At 54.7% G+C, this 24,826-nt stretch overlaps 1 protein-coding gene across 1 annotated transcript in view; it reads right to left on the bottom strand.

Moving 5' to 3' along the window:
• Positions 1-24,826, bottom strand: part of DNAH2 (dynein axonemal heavy chain 2) — a 112,941-nt gene that overhangs the window by 42,896 nt on the left and 45,219 nt on the right. The window contains exons 17-39 of the mRNA XM_084806699.1: positions 24,405-24,593; positions 23,918-24,065; positions 18,456-18,648; positions 13,537-13,737; positions 13,080-13,236; positions 12,338-12,512; positions 11,140-11,303; positions 10,810-10,971; positions 10,321-10,424; positions 9,754-9,910; positions 9,446-9,528; positions 7,626-7,806; positions 6,862-7,000; positions 6,162-6,379; positions 5,836-5,934; positions 5,006-5,131; positions 4,515-4,625; positions 3,796-3,984; positions 1,824-1,927; positions 1,278-1,467; positions 575-755; positions 287-414; positions 38-190 (exon numbers count right to left, since the gene is read on the bottom strand). Of these exons, the coding sequence (XP_084662825.1) occupies positions 38-190; positions 287-414; positions 575-755; positions 1,278-1,467; positions 1,824-1,927; positions 3,796-3,984; positions 4,515-4,625; positions 5,006-5,131; positions 5,836-5,934; positions 6,162-6,379; positions 6,862-7,000; positions 7,626-7,806; positions 9,446-9,528; positions 9,754-9,910; positions 10,321-10,424; positions 10,810-10,971; positions 11,140-11,303; positions 12,338-12,512; positions 13,080-13,236; positions 13,537-13,737; positions 18,456-18,648; positions 23,918-24,065; positions 24,405-24,593 (3,552 nt within the window). The remainder of the gene's footprint in view (positions 1-37; positions 191-286; positions 415-574; positions 756-1,277; positions 1,468-1,823; positions 1,928-3,795; positions 3,985-4,514; positions 4,626-5,005; positions 5,132-5,835; positions 5,935-6,161; positions 6,380-6,861; positions 7,001-7,625; positions 7,807-9,445; positions 9,529-9,753; positions 9,911-10,320; positions 10,425-10,809; positions 10,972-11,139; positions 11,304-12,337; positions 12,513-13,079; positions 13,237-13,536; positions 13,738-18,455; positions 18,649-23,917; positions 24,066-24,404; positions 24,594-24,826) is intronic.

Below are 24,826 nucleotides of genomic sequence, written 5' to 3' on the forward strand. Positions count from 1 at the left end.
GTGCCGGCCACAGCGCAGGCAGCAAGGGGCCCCTCACCTCCTCATCGGCAAGGTCAGGCCGCACCCTGCGCTTCTTCCCAGCGTAGCGGAGCAGAGAAGTGAGTGCCCGGAGGCCAAAGTCATAGTGGTCCTGCCTGGACAGCTGCTGCACGGCCAGCGAGTAGAGGGTGTAGACCTTCTTTGCCAGGATCTGGGAAGGGGAGAAAGCCGTTGGGGAAGCCTCACTCACACAGCTCTTTCAGCCTCATCTGCTGGGCTCCTTCAAGGCCCACGAAGCCGCCCATACCTTGCAGTTATTGAAGCCTTCTCCGAAGAGGATGATTTCGGCGATGAGCGTGGAGTCAGGCACAACCATGGAAATGGGCCGGAACATTGACTTGAGGTTGTCGGGCAGCTCCGTGCGACCAGCATAACCTGCCACGCGGCACACAGAAGAGCCTCAGTGCTGGCAAAGGTGCAGGGTTGGAAGCGTCCACCCCGGCACCCAGCGTAGCTTAGCCTCTGCCCTGAGAGCCTCCCCCATCGCAGCCCTGCCCAGACACAAGGGTCTCTCTGCGAGCCTCTGGGTTCCCACCTGGGTTCATGGTGATGAAGATGCCGCAAGACCACACCAGGTTGATCTCGTGGCCTTCAAAGGTGAAGCGTGTCATGTTGGCGGCTAAAGCCGAGAGGATGGAGAGGATCTGCTGGGCCACCACAGAGAGCACCTCAATGTTGATGCGGTTGAACTCATCGAAGCAGCCCCAGGCACCCGTCTGAGGGGGCAAAGCAACAGCATGAACTGAGGCAAGCAAGGGCGGCCACAGAAAGCCCAAGTGGCACTGAAGGTTGGGTGGCTGGCCTGCCGGGTTCAGGGTCTGACAGACACACGCACACGCCCCCAACGGAAGAACATAAGGACATAAGAAGAGCCCTGTTGGATCAGACCAAGGGTCCATCTTGTCCAGCATTCTGTTCACACAGTGGCCAAACAGCTGTCAATTGGAGACCCACAAGCAGGGCATGAGCACAACAGCACCCTTCCACCCAAGTTTCCCAGCAACTGGCATACATAGGCTCACTGTCTCTGGTACTGGAGGCAGCACATAGCCATCAGGACTAGTAGCCATTGATAGCCTTCTCCTCCAGGAATTTGTCCAACCTCCTTTTAAAGCCATCCAAATTGGTGGCCATCACTACATCCTGTGGTAGCGAGTTCCATAGTTTAACTCTGCACTGTGTGAAGAAGTACCGCCTTTTATCCGACCTGAATCTCCCACCAATCAAGGCCCACTTACCTGCGCCAGGCCAGAGTACATGCGCCCCATCGACTTGTAGTCCAGGCCTTCGGAGCAGTTCACCACAATCACGTACATGCCCAGCGCCTTGCCCAGGTCCTTCACCGTCTCTGTCTTGCCAGTGCCTGCGGGGCCTTTGGGGGAACCTCCCCGGTGGAGGTGGAGGGCTGTGGTCAGCGTCATGTAGCACCTGTGAAGGAGAGAAAAATGGGACCCAAACCTCGCACCACCTCCCACAGCAGGAAGACTCCGGACGCCCACTGCTGGTGCCTCAGTCCTCGCTGGCCATTCAGGCGCACCCCCTCCTTCCCTTCGCCTGCCCATCTTTCTTCATCCCCCCTCCCCTCGAACAGTAGCTCCCTCTTCTCCTCTCCAGGCTCCTCTCTCGCTCTTCCCAGTCGATTCGTCTGCCTGCCAATCCAGGCAGAACCAGACAGCAGCCTTTCGGACAGTCGGCCTGGTTCTTCCCCACACACACACACCCATGGCCAGAAAGCACCTGAAGGTCACTCTGCAGCCCCCGGGTGGCCGCCTGCCATGGGGTACCTGTCGGTGAGTGGAGTGATGACCAGTCGCCCAGAGTTTCCCAGATACTCATAGCCGTAGGCAAACTGGGTGTTGGTCTGCCGGATGATGCAGTCGTCAAGGTCCTGCAAAGAGGGTGTCCATTGGGGGGGGGATAATGAGCCCCTTCTTATCCATTAGGGTGGCAAGGCAGAGGCTGAGCAAAAGCAGGAAGAGCTCAGATGGCCTGCACAGTGGCAAAGCAGTGAGAGGAGACGGCCCTGCCCCCCACGGCCAATGACATGTCCATTGCGCGACTGGCCCTGCCTGACTTTGGGTTTCTACATGAACATGAACACACACACGGAAGGTGCCGGGGAGGGAGGCCCAAACTGGAGCTGCCAGCAGCCAGGCTCCAGCGCCTTCTCCGCTGCACCCCCAGCGCTCTGCTTCCACTGCAAGCCTGGCTGACTGTGCTTCAAGGGCGCCCTCTAGGCGGCAGTACCAGCCTGCCTGAGCATAGTCAGCTGACCCCCATGGGCCAATCCCTGTCCATCCACCAGGCCTTATAAAGCCCCACACTCAGCACCTCCCCTCAGTCTAAGCAGCCTCCCTCTAGTGTGAGGATTCTGGTCTTCCTCAACTGTTGCCTCAGATCTTGGCCCCAGGCGGACTTTGCCTGCACGCCGGCTCCTGGCACGCCTGACCTTCCACTGCTGCCTTGCGTCTTGAGCGCAGCTGGGTGGCCCCGGCACGCCTGACACCCCTCCCCAATCCTCGCTTGCCTGGACTATTGGCCCCCGCCTGCTTTGGCCTATGTGGACTGACAGCCAGCTCCGCAGGTCCTGGCGCGTGACTCGGGCCCGGCATCTCCTGAGGCATAGCAGCAAGGGAGCTGCACCGAGGCAAGGGAGGCTGCCCACGGCTGCAGTGGGAGCCAGGGGCCAAACAGGAGAGCGCGTGGCCACCTGCCCATTCCACCTCCTCGATGCAATCCCATTGGGCTGGAAGAGGAGGCACTCGGCGCGGGGGCGCTGCCTGCCAGACACAGGCCAAGGGTGCCTCCAACGGGCTCCTTGAGCTCCCCCAGCACCTGGGGCTTGAATCCCGAGGTGCAGCTGGAAGAGGAGGCACTCGGCGCGGGGGCGCTGCCTGCCAGACACAGGCCAAGGGTGCCTCCAACGGGCTCCTTGAGCTCCCCCAGCACCTGGGGCTTGAATCCCGAGGTGCAGCTGGAAGAGGAGGCACTCGGCGCGGGGGCGCTGCCTGCCAGACACAGGCCAAGGGTGCCTCCAACGGGCTCCTTGAGCTCCCCCAGCACCTGGGGCTTGAATCCCGAGGTGCAGCTGGAAGAGGAGGCACTCGGCGCGGGGGCGCTGCCTGCCAGACACAGGCCAAGGGTGCCTCCAACGGGCTCCTTGAGCTCCCCCAGCACCTGGGGCTTGAATCCCGAGGTGCAGCTGGAAGAGGAGGCACTCGGCGCGGGGGCGCTGCCTGCCAGACACAGGCCAAGGGTGCCTCCAACGGGCTCCTTGAGCTCCCCCAGCACCTGGGGCTTGAATCCCGAGGTGCAGCTGGAAGAGGAGGCACTCGGCGCGGGGGCGCTGCCTGCCAGACACAGGCCAAGGGTGCCTCCAACGGGCTCCTTGAGCTCCCCCAGCACCTGGGGCTTGAATCCCGAGGTGCAGCTGCCGCCAGCCAACCCATATCAAGGGCCTGCAGGGAAAGCATGGAGGTGAGACAGCGACGTTTCAGCCCAGGCTCACCCTCTCCCCAGCAGCAAAGTCTCCGTGGCTCCACGCCACAAACAGCAGAGGGAAGTGAAACTCAAGGGTGGGCGCAGAGCGGGGAAGGTGGCGTCTCACCCATTCTGTCCAGCAGAGGGCAGCAGCAGAAGCTCGTCGCTGCCGCCACCGGAGCTGAACCATGCTCGCCCGCGCCGCCTCCCCCGCCCACTTCCCCACTTTGGCACGGTCCCGCCCAGCCTCCCACCCAGACCCATGGCTCCCCTCACCTTCTCCCAGTAGAGGCGGAGCTGGCTCAGCCACTCAAAGGACGTCACGTCGATCAAGCCGCTCTTGTAGAGCCTCTCGATGACGTCCCGGGCGTGGACTTCCACAGTCACCAGCGCCACGATCTTCAGCCGCAGGATTTTGGTCAGGTTGCCTCGGATGGCCTCCGAGTACTTGTTGAGCATGGACACCTGCCCAGAAAGAGGAGGCCTGTCTGTGAAGGAGAGGTCAGCCAGTGGCGACCAGCCAGGATGGCACAAGGGAGAGTCCATGTTCAGAGGCAGTCTACCTCAAAACGCTAGCTGCTGGATAGGGGAGGGTGGAAACCAGGGAGGAGGAGGGGGTGGCTCTTGCCTTCCTGACCTGTGTGTGAGTTTCCCAGAGGCTTTTGCTGGAAACGGATGCTGGACTGGATGGATCCACCCCACTCCCCAAATTGGCAGGATCCAGCAATCTCCAGCTGCCCCTTGCCCTGGGCTCCCTAAACCTAGGCAAATCTAGGCTGCCCCCCACTTGTGACATCAAAGAACCAGGTCGGAGGGGAGCGAGGAGGCAGGGGCCAGCATGTGCCCATCGCCAGCTGCCGCTACAAACATGCAGGCAGAAGGGAAAATGCCACAGGAAGCCAAGTTGCCCAGCAGGAAGGAGAGTGGTTTGCCCGTCTCTGGAGAGGCCAAGGTGCCCTTCTCCCACCCCCACCCCAGGCGCTGCCCGTCCCCACCTGTTTCTTCTTCATGACCTTGAGGTACTTCTTGTCCCCTCGCTCCTTGCAGGTGGCCAGGCACTTGCTGACGTCCGCCGTCCACTGGATCTGGCTCGCGGTGATCACCATCTGCAAGGGGGTGATGTGGGGTAAGGATGAGCTGGGGGTGGGCGGGGGAGCCTGGGGATTAGCGGGGGATGAGCAGGGGAGCCCCCTTCAAGCAACTTAGAGTTGTGAGTACAACTTAAAGGGCGATCAAAGAGTTTTCCTCACTGACTCACGAGTAGTGCCTGCACGTCCTTCCCTCAGTCCACTAGGCATGCCTTAGAACAGGACACGGAGATCTGAAGACAGTTTCCCATTGCACATCCTGGAGTGCACATGCATGGTCGAAGGGGGCAGCGCACCACACGGATGCGTGACGGGGCTTTGGTCTGTGGTTGCTGTGGTGCCTGCTAAGCCCACTCAGTGACCCCCCCGCCCCACTCCTTCCACCCCCATTTGGTCACCTGTCCGGGCCACTCCTTCACCCATTTGTCCCTCTTGGTCAGCATCTTCTTCAAGGCAAGGCGGCAGTTCCTCAGCACCTCCCTCAAGGTCCAGCGCATGGCCCGCTCCACGTCACACAGCCACTCCTGCGACATGGGAGCCCCCTTTGAATGGGCACCTGCAAATCCACTCTGAGGGCAGGCCAGAGGAGGCTGCACCACCGCTGGGGTCCAATGGCTCCACACACCAGGCAGGGAGAAACTCAGAGGACCTCACAGTGCTCCAAAGGGGAGAAGCACTCCCTCCAGACGGCTCCCTCCTGGTCACGGTGGGCCTCTGAAGCGGAACCTCAGGAAGAGGAGCACTCCAGAGCAACCCTCTTGGGTTCCCTGGTCAAGCGGGCCTGCCAGCAGCATGACCAGCCTCGTGTGCCTGCTGGACGTGGCAGCCGTCAGTGCGCGCGCACAGGCTCTCAGCAAGACAGGACACTGTGAGCAGTAGAGAAAGCGGCAAGGGTGGTAGTGAGAGAAGTAAAAGATCGGAGGACAAGATGGAGGAGCCCAATGGGCCTCTGGGCCCCCCACTGAGGCAAATGCAGAGGACCAGGAAGGGGAGTCACCCTGAACTAGATGTGCCCACTGAGCAAAACACCGAAACCCCAAGCAGGGAGGCCAGAGGGTCAGGAACAAGACCAGATGCAGCATTCAGAGGCCTCCTTTGGTGCCTGAATGGCTTTGTCCTGGTTACTGGTGCCTGTGGTGCTTTGATACTGGACAGTCCTGGACCCGTCACAGTCCGGAACAGCTGCAATGGTGCTGGGCATGGTGGGGAGAGGGCAGAAATCACTCACCTCCACCGGTCCTTCCAACAGCACAGCATGCGTGAAATCCACATATTCGCCGTCCAAAGAGTACATGCCCAGGGCTTCGGATCGGCTGGTCGTGCCAATCTGAGACCCAAAAAGGGAATAAGGATTGCCTGCTGACAGGTGTCTCCCTCAATGGCCCGTTGAGCAGGGGAAGAGGTGCTCTCCCAAGAGGTGCCAAAAGGGATCCTAGCGCGCCAATTAGCACAGTATTTGGCAGTACTTGGCAGCAAGAAATGAAGTACTTTAAAAGTCCTTAAGAAGACACCAAGGGGAAAATGAAGCAGGCTGGGAGGGACACAAGGGTATACCTTCTGGATTTTGAGGCATTTAATGTTGTCGAAGCACTTTTTGAGGTGGGGCTGGACGGCATCCGGGTTGCGTGACTGGCCCAAGATCTCCAGGAGGTCGTCGTTGGACAGGAAGTAGAAGCGGGGGAAGATGTGGCGCTTGGTCTCCAGGTACATGTCGAGGGACTTCTGGATCTCCTCCAGGACAGCGTTCATTTCCACCAGCTTGTCCAGCAGCCCTGTAGGGAGGGCCACAGAACAGTCACAGGTGGCCTTGGCACCCCTGGTGAAGAAGCCCACCTTCCTCATCCCCATCCCAGCCAGCAGCCTGCTGCAGATCCTCAAGAGCTCCCCCAGACATGGTCGTTCACTGGTCTTGCCTGGCCCCACACCACTCCCCTCCCCAGGCTGTCCCTCACCTGGCTCCCAGTTAATTCCACAGCATCCAACTGCTGTGCTGCTCCAGCAGCCAGCCAAACTATATGTGAAACTATAGCGCCACCTGATGCCAGGGGTCCCTCTAGCCCACACTTGTCTGCTCCAGCTGACAGCCACTTTCCAGGACCTCAGGCAGAGAGTGGTCTTCCCAAGGACCTGAGATCCTGGGGGACAGGACCTGGGATCTTGTGCCTGCAAACATGTGCTTTGCCCACCGAGCTACAGTCCCTGCCTTGCCTCCCGGCACACGCCCACCGGCACACCAGAAAGGAGCCTCAGCCACCTGGGTAATGCGTGGCACGCAAAGCATTGTTGTCTTTGACAAAGCGGTCCATGATGGTCTTCCAGTTGCTGTTGATGCTGTCAAAGGAGGCTGACTCACTGGGCAGCTGCTTGCGGATGTCTTCACCCAAGAAGATGTTCTGGTGACAATAGGCAGAAGGAGGAAGGTGAGGCAGAAAATCACTGGGTTTCAAAGTGGAGGCACCTGCACCTTCAACAGGAGGGCCATCAGACATGGCCTCCCTTTCCCCACAGAAGCAACAGTAAGAACCTGACTCTCCTGGAATTAGAGTTTCAAACAGGAAGTAGGAGGAGCCTGTGGAGCATCCCTCAAAAGGATCACCAAGTATTCTGTACAGGTAGGATTCCATGTACCACACCTGCAACACTCCCTGAGGACTGTGGGTAATTTTCCTCTAGGATACAATGGGACACTTTCTGTCTGAAAGAGGGTCTCCAGAGGAGCATGACTCAATGACCTTGTAGGCCCCTTCCAACCCTACTATTCTATGTTTCTATGAAGGAAGAGTCCGTTCTTCCTGACTTGCTAACACATGTTATTCTTGCTCAGAGGCAAATTTGGTAGCACCAAGACAACTATTTGTTCCCCAAAGGGACAGCTGCTCACTTCCATCCAGGAAGCCACAAAGTGCCTCTTATTGCCACCATGTTTGCCTTCTGTGCAAAGAAAAGAGCTTGGTAGAGACTGTCCACCAACGAGAGAGGGAGGAACGACCCTCGAAGTCAGCCTGATGATCGCCTCACCTCCAGGTACATCCATTGCCGCTGTACGGTCAGCAGCATCTCAATCACCTCCAAGATGAGCGAGAGGCAGCGCTCCCAGCGGTCCACGTCCTTCTCAAAGGGCTTCACGAAGCGTGAGGCCTTCATCGTGGACAAGGCCACCTGATTATCATCCAGCGCCTGGAAAACATCCTCGGTTCCTCTGCCGAAGAAATGACCTTTGTGAGCCCAAAATCCAAATGGGTCCCCCAAACAGGGCCCAGAGCTAGAGCTCTTGAGGGGCCAGAGGATGCAATCAGGAACAGAATCCCCTCCCCTCCCCTGAGCTATGGACAGGTAGGAAATGATGCTGACAGACCCCACCTTATGGGGAGCAAAGTCCTCATCCCAGACTCCCATTTCCCTCATCCTCGTAATGTGGCCTCACATTTTAAGCTCCCTTAAAGCGGGAATTGCTTAGTGGATTTTCCATGGAAGAAGTGGTGAGAAAACACAGGAGGGTTACGAGAGGAAGATGTCATCGTCTGGACAACCCCACCCCCCACCCTGCAGTAGTTCCGTGAATGAGGCAAGGCGAAGGTGAGATAAAAGCCTTGCCAGAAGCACCCCCATTTGCAGCCCACACTGGCCCTGAGTTCAGAAGCGAAGCCAGGACCTCTGCAGGGAATGAAGGGCCTCACCCTCTGAAGGCCTGCTGACTCCCACCCCAATCTCCTACCTATTGAGTGCAAGTGAGGAACACCCCGATCCTCATCTGGTGGAAAGGAGAACAGCCTGGAAATAGGGCTCATTTGGGGGATGACTAGATCTGGGGGAGGCTTGAAAGGGACCGAGCGCAAAGGCATTTGGGGAGCTCTGCCTCTGGAGCACATGGGCGGATTCTCTCCACCACCGAAGGAGAGGGGGTCACTGCTGCACCCCAGCCTCCGCAATGCTGGAATTACCACTGACATTCTCTCTCCCAGGTCCTGCCACAGAAAACCCTGAAGAGAGACTGTCTTGGAAACCGCTGGACCTGCCGCAGGGCATCATTCCACTTGGTAAGCTACTGGCTGAGCCAGACCTCGTGAGAGGTGAAGGGAAGCTTGGCGTTCTCACAAGAGAGCAGGATCCTCAGTTCCTGGACTGGATTTAGAAAATGCATATCCTCCCCTCCCGTTGCAATCACAACACTCAGGGCAGCAGACAGCAATCAAGCATTCACAAAAACATAACTGTTAATAAAACAACAGCACCATACAATTAATAGTACCATCACAACTTTTTATAAAACAGAGACAGAAGCAGCAAATAAAATGACTCAGCACAACCTGCCAAATGCCAGCTGGAACAAAAACGTTCTGACCCAATGGCAGAAGGTCAAGAGAGAGGGGGCCAGCCAAACTTCCCACAGTTTGGGCGCAAGGACAGAGAAGGCCCTCTCCTGCGTCCCAACCAATTGCGCCTCCACCACTGTCAGAACACAGAGAAGAGCCTTCCTGGCAGATGGTAAAGAACACGTTCGTAGGGGAGGAGGTGGCCTTTTAGGGACCTGACCCGGGCCTAAATCAGTTAGGGGTTCATATGTGATAACCAGCACTTTGAATAGTGCCCGAAAACCAATGGGAAGCCAGGGCAGCCCCTGCAAAATGAGCATCACATGCTCCCAGGGCCAAGCACCACGCAGACCATCGCTGCCACATTTGGGGCCAGCTGAAGTTTCCGGAAATTGTGGCAGAGGTAGCCCCATGAACAGCACATTGCAGAGACACAACCTGGATATAACCAAGGCAGCTCCCACTGGCCTAGGCTGTGGACACCCTTTTCTCATCCCTGCACTGGGCCATGCCCAGCAGGCCTACCTGATTCGATGGTGCCCCTTGTCCTTGTAGGGCACAATGTCCAAGGCAGTGACATCCCAGGTCCTGGAAATGTTTTCGAGAGCCTGCAAGGAGGACAACAACGTGACTGGTCTGGGGGACAAAGGGCAAATGCTGCGAGATTCTGGAGGCTGCACTGTGTTACACCCAAAAGCCAAAACAAGCCCTGCTCAGCGCGGAACCGAGTCCTCTCTGGGTCCCTGCAGAGGATGTTCAAACCTTCCCTGTGGGAGGCTGGGACTTGTCTGGAGTAAGGCCCTTTAGCAAAGCAGCCCAAGAGCAGCTGCTACCTGCTCGATTGCCAGCTCCTTGGTGGCCGAGGCAGAGATCTCGCCGATCCTCTCCACGTGCTTATCCAGGCCCAGCTCGATGATGTTCTCCAGCCGGAAATCCTCAGCATCCTGGTCAAATGTCCTTAGGACCAGATCCTTCACCTGTTCCCAGTGCCTGCAGGGAACCAGAACATGTTGGTTCAAGGGGGACCCAGAGTGCAGAACTGAAGACTTCAGGAACAAGAAGATTCCATTCCTACACTTTAGGAGAACCCTGGTCCTCGACCTGCAGCCCAAGGAACCTCTTCTCTTAGCCTGACAACCCTCAGAATTGTCCAAAGGTGTCTGAAGCCCCTGCCACCAGCAAGGGCACCAGACTCAAGAGAGCTTTGAGGCATCCTGTCTCGCAATGCCATTGAGTAACCTCTACAGGAGGGTGGGGGAGGAATTCATGCCCTCCACCGCAGCCTCGGACACATCATCCAGATGCCTATGTGCAGCAGCATTCCTTTTTCAGCCCCACAAGGCCGATGTTCATCAGCCCTTCCCAAAGGGAAGAGCCTGGCCAGGAGGGAAGGAGCCTACCTCTCCCGCAAGGCCGGGTTCCTGAGGTCTGTGATCAAGGGCATTGTCCTCTTGAATTGCTCGATCTTCAACTTGGAGGTGTCAATTATTTCCCAGTTCCGATCCTCAGGACAGAAGACAGAGAAAGATTATTCAACTGTGGAAAATTGAAAGGCAGCTGCTTTCTGGCTTGTGGCAGAACAAATACGGGAATTGCCATTCATTGCCACTGGACCCTTCGATGCACATTCTGCTGCACTTGCCATCGTCGGCCATATCACAGGCATACAGACCCTCCACATAAGCAGGTAGAGGGATGCCTCCCGCCAGGTTCCGGGGGATGGTTTTTCTGACACAAGCACAGGAAGAAAGACAGCTGCCCCATCCTGTAGGATGCCCAATCAGTGCCCAATCCGGGTTTCCTCTCAGATGGGAAATGGTCCCTGTGCCCGCAAGAAAAGTTAGCTGGGAAGTGTCCGAGTGACACCTCGCCCCGCCATTCCCTCTTACCTTAAGCTCCTTGCTCAGCTTATTGAGCTTCCGGTAAAGGCCAAACGCCGTGTTCTCCATCACTTCTGTCTTCAGTGTCTTAAAACTTCCCGTCTTCCACTCATTCCAGTGGTCCTCCCACTCCTTGGTTATCTCCCACACTTGCTGAATGTAGTCCAGCTCCTGCAGAACACAGGGGGGAAAAAGGTCAGCAGTGGCAAAGGTCCCCTCCAGGCCTACATCAAGAGTTTAGCTTCTCTCTTTCCGGTGTGATTACTGGCAGAAACTGGCAGTCAGGTTCAGGGCAAACTTCCTCCCTATCTAGCAAGGCTGAGAAGAAAGCCATCTCACCCTCTCCAACTTCTGAAGGTCTTTAGAGGCAGGCTGGTCAATCTTGAAGATGCCTAGGTTGGAGCGAAGGGTGTTCTCCTCTTCCTTCAAGGTGGCTAGCAACTGCCTCGTCGCAGCGATCTGATCCAGGGCTGCTTCAGCAGACAAGGCACTGGTGAAAGGACCTAACAGGGGGAGGGAAACAAGAGCCCAATAAGCCCGTGCCCGTTTCCTCCTCCCCTCTGGTTGGCCAGCCAATTGGATGAGGATTCTGCAGGAAGGCAATGATGGGTTAAGGTCTGCAATGCTGGCTTCTGGCCTGAGCTGAGGGGGGTTGACTCCTGGTTTCAAATTATGAAAGCTGACCATGGTATGCACTAGCCCAGGGACCAAGTTGTGAATTCAGGGAGCCCAGAACACAAGGGCCACAGGAAATCCTATACTGTACTGCATTTGGGGAGGGTGCACGGAGGTAGAAGCCTCCCATGAATGACATGTAGGGAGAGGGAGCCAGAGCAGCGCAGCACATGAGACTTGGTTACAGCCTGCTCCTGTGCATGTCCCCTTGGAAGCGTGCCCCACCAAGATCAGAGGCTTACTCCTGTGTAACTACATCTAGGTCCACACCCTCCTTTCTGTTTGGTCCTCAGCCATTGTGGCTATCTTCGTCATTTACTCTCAGGATGGCTGTTGCCAGAGCAAATGGCAAGCAGCTGCTGAGCACCAGCCAGAGGTGGCGCTGGATGCATTGGTGGCTTCTCCTTTTCCCTTCAGGAGAAAGCATGGACATGGAGGGCATGATCCTATTGCACCGTTACGTAGGATTAAGCCCCACTGCGCTCAGTGGGCTCACCCCCAAGTAAACGTCTTCATAGGATTGAGCGGCAAGCCTTTCTTGTGGTGCAAGCACAAGAGAACCAAGAGGCACGTTGGCCACAGGCCTCTCGTGAGTTGTTCAAAATAGCGGCCCAATAGTGGGGGGTGCTGACTTCCACTGAGCCTGGACTGCTTTCAAAACAAGCGAGCCAAGACTGCGGCTTCAGGCATGAGCAATCGAGGTGTGATTTAAGAGCAGCTAGAGAACAGGATTTGGGTATCCTTGCCCACCGGACAGGGAAGAGGGCTGCCTCCACTCCCAGAGGCAGAATGTGCTCTGTCGGTGATGGCCATCCACCAGCAAGCAAAGAAGAGAGCCGCCAGGGTTCCACTGGCCATTCACCATTGGAGCCAAAGTCTTGGAGAAGATTCTGGGCCTTTTTCTTGAAGTCGTCTGCACAATGGATGAGGCCTGTCTTGAACTTCTCCTTGTGCTTCTTCAGCATGGCCTCGCTGTCCAGGATGCACTGCTGGAAGGAGAGCCACTCCGAGTTGAGCTCGCCCAGCAGCTGCAGCACCTGGGAGGGAGGGAGGGAGGGAGGGAGGGAGGGAGAGGAGATCAGAGAGGGGTGGGTCAGAGCGGATGGAAGGACCCTGGGCCCCAGAGTGTAAGAGCAGTGCCTGAAAGGAGACACTGTGGGAGAAAGGGAAGCACTATACCAGGCTTCCCCAACCTGGCACCCTATAGATGTGTTGGACGACAACTGCTAGGATCTGGCTGGGGGATCCTGGGAGTTGTCGTCTGGAGGACGCCAAGTTGGGGGAAGCTGCAAAGCACCTTGGAAGTGCTCTCCAAAGCACCTGTTCCCTTGCCGGAGCAGGTCTGGAGACTGTGGGTGTTCTTCCACCACTGCTCTCCACCCCTCCACCACCACATCAGCATATCAAATACCAATCAAATTTGTGCCTGCCTCTTGCCCTCAGAAAGGTACTTAACCGAATACCAAGACTGTCTACCTCAGCAGGAAAGGGGAGGATTAGGCTCAGGACCACTTTAGCATGGAAAAACCAGGCAGAGGCCACAATCTCGCCCCTACGGGGGGCGGGGGGGGCATCTGAGAGCATCCGCTGTTGCAGGGATGTACCTCTTCCTCCACAGCAACCTCATACTTCTCCAGGATGGCAAACTGCTCATGGATGGGTGGGATCTGCCCCTCGATCTTGGGAAGCTCGTTCTGAAGGGTTTCGTGGAGCTGCAGGCTTTGGCTGAGCTCCTCCAGGGTCTGCGGGGGACGGCTGACACTGTGGGACAGAGGCAGGGGCTCTTTTTAAGTGGGGGGGAAAGAGGCAGGTGCAAGAAGGAGGGACCACAGCTCAGTGGTGAGAGTGGTGCACGCAGGAGGCCCCCGGTTCGATCCCCAGCAGCATCTCCAGGCAGGGCTGGGAAGACTCCTGCCTGAAGCCCTGGAGAGCCACTGCTGCCAGTCAGTGTCGACAGTCCTGGGCTGGGTGGACCCAGGGTATGGCTCGGTATAAGGCAGCTCCCGACGCTCTGACGATCTGAACCAGTTCCAGGGGAGCCGGCGAGGGCTCGGTACTCACTCGGCGGCGTTAACCTGGAGGTAGGCATGGAGCTCCCGCAGGCGGCTGCTGGCCATCTCCTTCAGCAGGTTGGTGAGCTTGTTCTGCCACTCGTTGCAGTGCTGCACCACTGCTGACTTCAGGTGGGAGCAGTCCAGCAGCACAAACTGGATGCTCAGCACCGTCTCCTCCTTCTGGACGTTGTTCGCCACCTCCATGTATCTAGTCCACAGATACACAACAAGCCCCAGTCAGCACCTTGGAGCAGAAGAGACAGAGGAGGGGAAGCCTCACTCCTGCTCCACCCCCCACCCCAGCCTGTGCTTCTTTCAGAAGCTGCAACAGCCTTGCCCAATCTGGTGCCCTCCAGATGTGTTGGCGACACTGCCCAGCATGCTGGCTGGGTGATGCTGGGAGCTGTAGTCCAACACACCTGGAGGGCGCCAGGTTGGGAAAGCCTGCACGCAGGGCCCAAAGTCAGTAGTGCCCCTCTGATGTGTCCCCCCAACCGCAGCTCCTGGTATTCCATGGCTCCCAGCCTCTGAACCCACCCACCCTCTGTGCTGCAGGAAAAAGGCCTCGGTAGCTGCTTGACATGCTGATGAAGTTCGCTGGACTCCTGAGCAGCAGATGCGCTGGTGTCACAGCAATGAATCTACCCGTACCTGAGTGTGACCCACATAGATTAGTCTGGTTCCTTAATGAATCACATCCATCTAATCCTCAACCTCAACTTGCCTAGATTCTAAATAAGGTATCATTTGACCCAGATCTAAAAATCCCAGGATTAGTCTGCTGCTTTAGGTCCTAGATTAGCTTGTTAGGAGACTGGGGGTCGCCAGAGCACTCGGAATCCAGGATGGAATATCTGGATATGCCTGGGGTGTGAGGTTAAGCAAAAGGAAAAGCTTCTCCTGTCCTTATGCACATTTGCATGATGCATACGCAGCAAAAGAGAGACGTGTTGCCATCTGCCCTCAAACCATGCAAGTTCTGTCTGGTGGCCACACAACAGGGACAGTGCAGGGAAGGAGAAGGAGACCCCTCCAAGTGGTTTGTTAATTGAAACGTAGCTTTATTTCTATCTCCCAGACTCATCGAAGCAAGGAAGGCTAGCAGGTGGAGGACTATTCCAGCCTCAAGGGATCTTATTAAATTTTCCTGTTTCATTAATTAATTCCCTGTCAATGGGTCACTGGAAACACAAAGCCAAACTTTACTAACAGAGATACAAAGAAAACAGAGGGAAAACAACGCGGCCACAGAAGAGACAAACGAGGGCCAATGGTAACCATCGGGGACTGGCAGAGACGGATCGGGCTGCAGCATCCTTCACTCCCGGCCCTCGTTACGGGTCCAAACTTGCCTCCCTCCCATGCCAGGCCCGTAAATTAGGTGTGTCAGGAATGCTGAGTCAGCAAAGCGTGAGGCTGGCTGGGAAGACGCTGGCGGGAGTGCGAGAGAGATGGATGCGGCGTTGCAAGACCCGGCTCCTCTCAGCTGCGGCAGCCCTGGCGCCTTCGCCATCCGGGGGCGAGCCGGCACATGTGGCATAAACATGGTGGAAGCGCCAGCCCTTGGCAGCGGTTACTTACGAGCTGTGATACTGACCTCCCATTAAAAGCCACCCCCACCCCCCAGCCCCTCACTGCCTTTAATCTGGGAATTTATCAGTGCGCTCCCGAAGTACGCTTGAGAATGCGAGGAATCAAAAGCTCGTAAAACATGCTGCAAACTAAAAAGTTCAAAAGGCAAACGGCAGCTGCTCAAGAGGCCCTCGCCAGTGCAGCCCACCCCAAGGACACCCTTGACCGGCCCGTGACACTGGGGCATTAAGAGGTTGCCGCTTTTTCTCTTCATCTTCCTTACTTTTCTACCGCAACAAACCTTGAACCGCCAAGCAAAGGCGGCCTCAAGTCCTCCAGCAGCTTCTCATCTCCCTCTTGAATGTGAGAGTGGCAAGCTCCTGGGGTCGGGGCGGGGGGGGGGGGAAGCAAGCCAGTGTCTCTCTCTCCCTCTGAAGCACTCAACATGCTTGTTCAATAAATTATTAAAAGATTAAAGGATCAAGGATGGAATCCTTCCGCTTATCCCTCTCACATGGAGACATGAACTGCTCTTGGCCACGATGCCTTCATCTCTGGGGCCGGCGCAAGTTAACTGATGGGAGAGGGAGGGAAGAGCCTGGCCTAGCTCATCGGAGGACGAAGCAGGTCTTGCCAGCTTTCCTGCCCAAACTGAGCAGAGGCAGGAAAAGGGCCTCGGTAAGCGGCCAGGGAACCAGGCAAAAATGCACTCCTCATCTTCCTCTGAAAACCTCTCCCCAAATATTTTCCTCATCCACTGGCAATGTGACCCTACTGAACAGCCACTTCGCCTTGGCTTTATCTTTTATTCCTCGTTCTCCTTTTTGTCCCATCGGCAAGAACTCTGGTCCGTGCCCTGGACTACTGTCGTCCTCTCGTCCTTACCCCTCTCATTGCTCCAACCACATGATATCCCCCTCTTAAATCTCTACACTGGCTTTCTCTCCATTCCTGGATTCAACACATCCTTCCTGCTTCCCCAAATTTTTTCTCCACTCTTCCATCCAGGTACATCCGTACCTCTGATCTTCACTTCTCCAGTTCCATCATCCTCCACCATCCAAAGGTCTCCAGCTCCCTCAAAGGACTCAGTCCTTTCTTCTTTGCCGCCTTGTATGCTTGGGATTGCCTGTGCTTCCAATTTCCCCCTGCCTCTATTTCCTCTGTTGTTTTCCCCCATGTTGAATTTTAGATGGTATGCTCCTCTGGTTAGGGACCTGTCCTGTAGTGCGCACTGATGGAACCTATTGGGCTCTCCCACACTGGAGGCATTCAAGACGAGGCTGGACAGCCATCTGTCAGGGATGCTTTGACTTGGATTCCTGCGTTGAGCAGGGGGTTGGACTCGATGGCCTTGTAGGCCCCTTCCAACCCTACTATTCTATGATTCTATGATGGCACTACAGAAGTAATCATAATAATATCTGATAAAGTCTGGGGATCATGGGAAGTCCAGCTTCATTTCCCCCCACCCTCCCATAAGGACACCAGACCAACAGTCCATGGCTCTCATCTCAAAGAGGGGAGGCCCACCAAGCACAGAGGCTGTCCACTGCAGCAGGGAGGTTTTTTTTAAAGGCCCAGCTAGTACCAAGCCAAGATCTCTCGCTTCTCCAGCAAGACCAACCCCACCGGGCAATGTCTTGGGGTGGGGGGCTGGGTTTCCAAGCCTATTTGCTTAGTCTACTGCAGCAGCTGGATCTTGTTTACAAAGCTCTTAATGTGATGTCTCCAGGGGGAGCGCTGTACAAACATCCAACATGCACTCAGACTCTCTGTATTTCTCTCCCCAGTTTGGGTTTTTTACAATCACTTTTGACATTTGCATGGAAACAGGTTTTCTTCTTCCTGCTGCTCATTTTCCCAAAGCCATCGCTCAAGCTGCACTGAATTCCAGCCTCCGCCGCAGAATGGGCAGGGCAGCTGCTGAGTGCTGCACAGTGGTTGTTCCACAACAGTTTGCAGCGTGAAGAGAAAGCGGAATGCCCTCGCCAATGGAAGCAGCGGGGAAAGCATGGCAAAGGCCAATGGCAGACTGACAGCCTACCCCATTTCTCCCACAAAGCTTTGTTTCAGGCAGAGCACAGTTGAAATGTTCCAAAGTCTGTGTGGTGGGGGAGCATTGTGAGTCTCCAACTGCAAACCTTGCAGTGGTCACATCTGCCCCACTTCCACTTTCCCTTGGGCCAGCTCCACAAGCTACAACTGTGGATGCCCATGGCAACATCCACCCCTGGAGGGCAGCCTTCCCCAAGCTGGCACCCGCCAGATGTACAACTCCCGTCAGGCTGGCTCGGAGATGCCAGAAGTTGCAGTCCAATACACCTGGAGGACACCAGCTGGGGAAGGCTGCTGCAGGACGAGGTCATGACCAGCTCACCATCTTTTTGACGTGGGCTGATGTTATCATGCAACTTGGCCACACATGTTCTGAATGAGATCTGTGGCCAAATGCAAACAGCCCCAAAACATGGCCAATGTTGCCAGAGGCACCCACTCCAGGGATGGCAGTGCGTGAACCAGGAACCTTGTCTTCCAGGGCACGGCATATCTTGTGAGGAGCCACCCACCCGTTCCTGCCTTTGCCTGCAAGGCAGCCTCCGCTCCTGACCTCGAGAAGCTGGTCAGCTCCTGCTCACTTGCAGGGCAGCTCTTGGGTCTTGCCGGCGGAGTGCCCAGTTTCCAGCATCACTGCTGCCACCCCCTGGCCCCTGCCTTCTGGCCCCTTGTACTTGTCCCTCAAAGATTGGCCTTAGCTGCAGGCCAGACTCTCGCTCTTACCCTCCTGCTGGAAAGATTCTCCGGGTCACCCTAGGCCTCTGGCCCAGCCTAGGGTGACTCGCGCAAATCCAGACTTGGCAGCATGGCCCATGCAATCTGAGGCCAGTCCTCTTCTAGAGCGGATCCCTTTTTTCTCCTTCCTGCTACAGTGAATGATCCCAGGGGTGGGACAAGATGTGGACAAAATGCAATTGGTGCCCCACAATATCTAGTGGAAGGGATCCAGTAGCTCACATCCAACTACTAACCAGCTGCATCATGACTTGACTCATGGACTTGGGAAGATCGAGGGGTTTCTGCTACCCCACCCCTTATGCATAGAGACACTGTTCATCGCCCCATCATGGCAGCTCAGTCAGGGAGAGGCTCTTGGCATCAAATTGCCAGCATAAGAGCTGAGTTGGATCAGACCAACTTCATCCATCTCGTCCAGCATCCTGATTGCTTCCCAAAGTGGCCAATCAGATGCTTCCAGGAAGCCCACAAGGAGGACACGAAGGCAACAGCCCTGATGCTTATCTCTAGCAGCCATTTACAAGCTTACCCTCACCCAGCCCATGTGTTCCTACTCACCGAGCAGTGTCAGCATCAAAGGATGACACCAGTGGGTTGAGGTGCCGATAGCGGTTGATAAAGGCATCTTTGTTAACTTCCCAGATCTCACGGTACACGTCCCAAGTCTTCAGGTATGTCTGGAGATGTGTTGCATTGTTCTGCATGCCACTGCTGATCTGCATCTGGATTTTCTTTATGTCCTCATCCCGTTCTGGGAAAGGATAAAGAAACCAGGTGCCATGATGATGTCAAGGCCCAGCACCACCAAACTACATGCTGCTGCAATTCCTTGTTGCCAAGTGGCCAGCCTCACTAGGCCAAGCCCATGGTCTCCAACAAAGATCCAGACATCTTGGTCCCAATACAGAACTCACCAGGTTCAAACAGCATCCACCCAAGAGTTCTTAAAGAACTCAAATGTAAAATTGCTGGTCTTCTCACATATATGTGCAACTGTTCACTAAAATCAGTCTCCATACTGGAGGACAGGAAGGTAGCCAACATAAAGCCCATTAAAAAAAAAAAGATCCAGGGAGATCCAGGAAATTGCAGGTAAAATTGCAGGGTACACATACGTTTACATGGTACATTGGTGGAAAGCATTATTGAAGATAACGTTATTAATCATATAAAAGAGCAAGCCTTGCTGAGAAAGAATCAGCAAGGCTTCTGCAAAGGAAAGTCCTGCCTCACCAAGTTTTTGGAGTCCTTTGAGAGTATCAACAAGCATAGGGGTGATACAGTAAATGTTATAGACTTCCAAAAGGCTTTTGACAAAATCCCTCATCAAAGACTCCTCAGTAAACTTAGAAGACATGGGCTAAGATGGCAGGTCCTTTTATGAATTAGTAACATCCCAGCTCAGGCAGCCTATCCAGGATACCATGGTCGATAGTATCAAAAGCCGCTGAGATGTCACAGAGAACGAACAGGGTCACACTCCCTCTGTGCCTCTCTCTGCATAGATCACTTCACAGGGTGACAAAGGCAGTTTCTGTTCTAAAACCAGGCCTAAACCCAGCTGCAATGGACCTAGAAAATCTGTTTACCCCAATGTCTAGAGTTGGATTGCAACCACCCATTCTAACAACTTGCCCAGGAGCGGCCTAATTACTTTAAAGACAGTGGGGCCACTCCCTCTCTCAAGGAGTAGTCAACAGTCTCCTGAACCCAGCTGGACACCCCCTCCTTATCTGATGTAATGAGCCAAGATAGGCAAGGGTTGAGCAAACAGGTGGTCAACCGAACTGGTCTAGGCACCTTGTGCATTTATTTTTATTTTATTTATTATTAAATTTATTAATCGCCCATCTGGCTGGTCACCCAGCCACTCTGGGCGATGTACAACATACAATAAAACAGTTTAAAACAATAAAATTCTACAATAAAAACATTTCCTAAAATACCCTAACCCACCCCAAATGCCTGCCTGAACAACCATGTTTTTAATGCACGACGGAAGCTCATTGAAGAGGGGGCATGACGGAGTTCCCTAGGGAGGGAGTTCCACAGAGTGCATGTCCTCAGGCCTCAACAACTGAAACGCATCCAAGAAAAATGGACCGAATTGTGCTCTGAATACCTGCACGTATGGCATTGCCTCAAATGGGGAGTCTACATCTTGACAGATACAAGTGACTTTATCTTCAAAGAGTCTCATGAACTTGTCACAGCCTGCCACCAAGGGTTCTACTTTGGGCCAGAATGTAAAAGCCCTCCCACCACCCAGAAAAGCTCCACTGGACAACACTGAAAAGATGCAATGCTGGTGGCAAACACCTCTTTCTACACCACCATCACTGCCACAGAACAGGCTCATTACGGAACCTGCGTTTGGTCAGACCACCACCTGTGTTCTAGCCATTTTCCCTCTTGCTTTGCTGCCTGGGCAATGCTCAGAGGGACAGGGCACTTGGGTGTGATCACGCCAACTGCCTAAATCATCTCTGAATTCCACAGAGGCACCACAGCTTTGACAGAAAGCCCCCGAGCCTTCCAGAGTCCATCAGGCTCTGGGAGTGGACCACCATAATAGGTGTCCAACCCTTGAAGAGGGAAAAGGCTGCTGCTAGTCTAAACCACAATAGGAAGTATGAACACAGATCCTGGTGAGGTCTGAACAGGTGGCAGCTATGAAGGAAAGAGATCTTTGGGTCATGGTGCATAGCTCACTAGAGGTGTCAACCCAGTGTGCAGCAGCTGTGGAAAAGGCAAATTCCATGCTACGGGTTACTGGGGAGAGGACTCAAAACAAGACTGCTAGCATCATAATGCCTTTACACTGAATTTGCTCTTGAAGAAGAATACTGTATACAATTCTAGTCACCTCATCTCAAAAGGGGGTAGGGATGTCGGAGAATTTCTCCACGAATCTCTGGGAGGCCGAATGCCAACGAATTCGGCCCCCCGAAATTGGTGGGGAAATTCTCCGCCCCCCCCCCCCCCGGATGGGACTTACCTCGTGCGAATGTCTCTCTCGGCGGCGGGTCCCGGCGGCGGTGCGGTGGCGTGGCGGCCGGTCTTCCGACCAGCTGCCGCCACCGCCATTACAAAGTAAAACAAAAACAAAAACGCGATAGGCTACGTAAAGATTTACGTAGCCTATCACAGCTAGATTTTCAAAGTCAGCCGTGATAGGCTACGTAAATCTTTACGTAGCCTATCATGGCTGACTTTGAAAATCTAGCCGTGATAGGCTACGTAAATCTTTACGTACACTATCACGTTTTTGTTTTTGTTTTTACTTTACTTTTTACTTTCGCGGCCGGAGAGGCGGGGAGCTCCCCTCCGGCCAGAATTTCGGCGGGGAGGGATGGGGCGCCTCCACCCCGGCCAGAATTTCACCGGGGAGGGACGGGGCGCCTCCCCACCTGCCAAGAATTTCGGGGGGAGAAACGGAGCGGCTCCCCCACCGAATAAAGCTGCGGGACCAGGTAAGGGACTTTCGTCCATCCCTAGTAGTGTAGAGCCGGAAAAGGCACAGAAACAGGGCAACCCAAATGATCTGGGGGCTGGAGCACAACCCCTATGAAGAAGGGCAATGTGACTGAGGTTCATAAAGTGACGCCTGGACTGGGGAGAACAAATGTGTCTTCCTGCTCTCATGATACTAGCACTGAAATGGATGGACAGCAGATTCAGGACAGACAAGAGAGAAAGTCCTTGTGTGCAAACAACATATTTCTGGAATTAATTGCCCAAAGACACAGCAATGGCCATTACCTTAGGGCAAAGCTACATGTTACATGAAAGGTGTGGTTTGTGTTTGCGTCTTCTTCTTTTTAAATAGGAGTTGCAGGAAGAGCCTGAGCTCAATCAGCATCATAGCAGAGTTGGGGGGGGGTGTTAACCTTTTCTCTCTGCACTGTGGTCCCCCCCGCCACACACACACACACACACACACACACACACACACCACCACTGCTATTTGCCCCAGGAGGGAAGCTGCTACTGCAGCCTTTCCCAACCTGGGGCCCTCCAGATGTGTAGACTGCAACTCCCAGAATCCCCCAGCCATCTTCTGGGAGTTGCAGACCACACATCTGGAGGGCCCCAGGTTGGGAAAGGCTGTGCTATTGGCTGCCCAGGATATCTGGTAGGTCACTGAGATATCCCAAGAAGACGGTACCAAGAAGTTTTCTGTGCTGTTTTCCTAATCGTCCCTCGCCTTCGCACCAGGCTGGTGTCTCCACGGAACTCGTCACCTTGATTCTAAACCTCAAAAGCCAGCAGGGAAAATGCAGCCTACAGACCTCCTTTTGGAAAAAAGCAAACCATGAGAGGTGCAAGCCAAAATAACCCCTCTTCTTTTTCCTTCAGGACACAGGGGCAGGAGGCTGCCGCTACCAGCACAGGCTCTGTGTGACTCAAGCCTCCCCTCTCAAGGCTTCCTGGGGAGCTTCCAGGAGACGCAAAGCCAGCGCCATGAATCACACAAGCACAAGCAAACCTCATGCGCTGGCATCTCTGAACCAGGCGGAAGAGGAAGCAGCAGCAGCAGCAGCACGACACCAAAGTCTTCCTGGGCTTCAGCCCAGGGAAAAAGGCTGAAAACAGAACAAGACGAAAGCCAGGAGGCAGCCCGGCTGTTTGTGCATGCAGTTCATATGTGACTGCAGCTCAGAGCATGTCTCCCTCCTTGACTGCAAGAGGTCCCTCAAAACCACTGCAAAATCCCCGACTCGCATCTGGCTCTTCTAGAGTTGCCGGCTGAGGTATGCAGCGACTGCTAAAGACCATTATAATGACTCCCAAGCTCACGGGAAAGGAGAGTTGGCTCAGCTGCTTTTCCCACTCAAAACCAACAAACTCCATCTCCTAAATCCTGCCCCCACCCAACATGCACCCCACAAATCACTTTGTTTAAAGATATCCTGAAGGCCTGCTCCTCATCTGCGCCCTTTTTGTCCCCAGTTTCTCCTTGCCAATAGGGCTCCCCCCTGCCACTTCACGCAGAGCCAAGAGGGTTTGGAGAGAGAGACCAAAGCCTATGCCTCACAGGCCAGCACTCCTTGGGGAATGACACTCTGCCAGCTCTCAGAGCAGGGAGAACAGCAGTTAGCCTGGCAAGGCACCAGCCCACTCTGCTTCCACTCCCTTTGCTCAGTGCCTTGCAGCAGGGATGGAGGATGAGAACCCAGACCGCAAGGCCACTCACAGCCAACATGGCAGGATCTTCATCTCCACAAGTTCCCAGGCTGGCCACCCACTACATCCAGATCTTGCAAATGGAGGGTAAAAACCCTATGTCATTAAGGAGAAACCCTGCAGCTTATGCTCCTTTCCTAATAAAGCCAGGGAAACGGCGTTCTCCATGGGGTGCCCGAAGTGTGGAATAGCTCTCCCTAGAGAGGCCTCCCGGAGCCCACTCTGATGTCATTTCAGCAGGAAGCAAAGGCCTTTTTATTTCCCCAGGCTTTTTCATCATTTTATTTCTGTGCATGGTTTTAAAGTGTTTGTTTGAAATGGCTCTGCTTTTAGTGTGTGATTGTGTATTTTAGGGCATAATCCTATGCATATTTAGACTGAAAAAAGTCCTACAACTCCCAGCATGCCCCAGCCAGCATGGCTGGCTGGGGAATGCTAGGAGTTGTATGACTTTTTCGGTCTAAACATGCACAGGATAGTGCCCTTAACTGTTTTCATTCTGCTCAGAATGGGGCAGGGGGTTGTAGGCTGCCCCAGGTACTTGCTTGATGGTGGAAATTTCCATAATAAGTAATAAGTAACAAAAGAAGCACTTGGGACTGAACATCATTTCTCTCCTCACTCTGAAGAAGTGCCGGTCCTGGACCTTGTTTGATACAAGGCATGAGGTGTGGTGGGCCAATGCTCTCATTCTACTGAGGAGAGACACACAAGCCACAGAGTTTGCATGCAGAACAGAGAGGCACATCTCTGAAAAAGTGGCAAAGACAGAGCGGCCTCGCAGACCTCAACATAGAGGAGCAAAGCCGCTGCGTACAAGGAGGCCTCCTTACCCACAAGGGTAGAGATGGGGTCACGGGCAAACTTGCGCCTGATGAGGATCTCCGGGAGGTGGCGGAAGACAGTAATGCTGGTGATCAGGTGGACACTGATGTCATTGACCATGTTTGCCAGCTGAGCAAGAGTTGGAGAAAACTCCACCTATGGGAGAAGAAGCTGATGGGTCAGCAGAAAAGGCCAGGAGCCCAAAGCAAATCCCCAGAGAAACAGTGAGCACAAAGCTACCTATGAAGGAGGCCCAAGCAGAAAGAAAGTCCCTCATGATTTTTTTTTAAAGAATCAAAACCCAATACGTTTCCTGCCTTTGAAATGCTTCTTTTGCCACAACTAACTGCACATGGAATTCCGAAGTATGAGCGAACAATATTCCCACACACATTCCCCATTAGTGAGGTGTGGATTTCCACCTGGTCTTTTGGAACGGCTCCCCCCAGAGGCCTTCCTGAAGAGTCCAGGGCAAGTGGGGGTCTGAAAGCTCACCTGTGGGGTCTGGCCCGGGCAGCTGTCCTGCAAAATCACCTTCACCCTGAACAGCGGGTTTGGGCTGGTCTTGCCATCCCCATTGACGGCCTTGGAGAGCTCCATTAGGGACCATTTGACATTCAGCCGCAGGGCATCCTCCATCATCCGGTCCATCTTGACCGTGTAGTTGAACCAGTGCTGTTGAACCTGCGGGGAGAGAGGCAGCGGGGTGTGGTCCGTGTGAGAAAAGTCCTAACGGAAAAGCCGCACAACAGGTTTCCTTTGATGCCGCAAACATCATGCAGGCAAGCAGGAAGAGGTTCCATTCCGTTTCTGTGGGAACATTCTACCATGCCCTTACATTCCACTGCAGACAACTTTGCCCAGTGACTAAGGACAACAGCTGTCCGTGACCACATTAACTGGAGAATACTAGGCCC

The sequence above is a fragment of the Heloderma suspectum genome, chromosome 6 (genome assembly GCF_057233095.1).
Source record: "Heloderma suspectum isolate Gila_16-S chromosome 6, 16-S_ref, whole genome shotgun sequence".
Lineage (NCBI taxonomy): Eukaryota > Metazoa > Chordata > Lepidosauria > Squamata > Helodermatidae > Heloderma > Heloderma suspectum.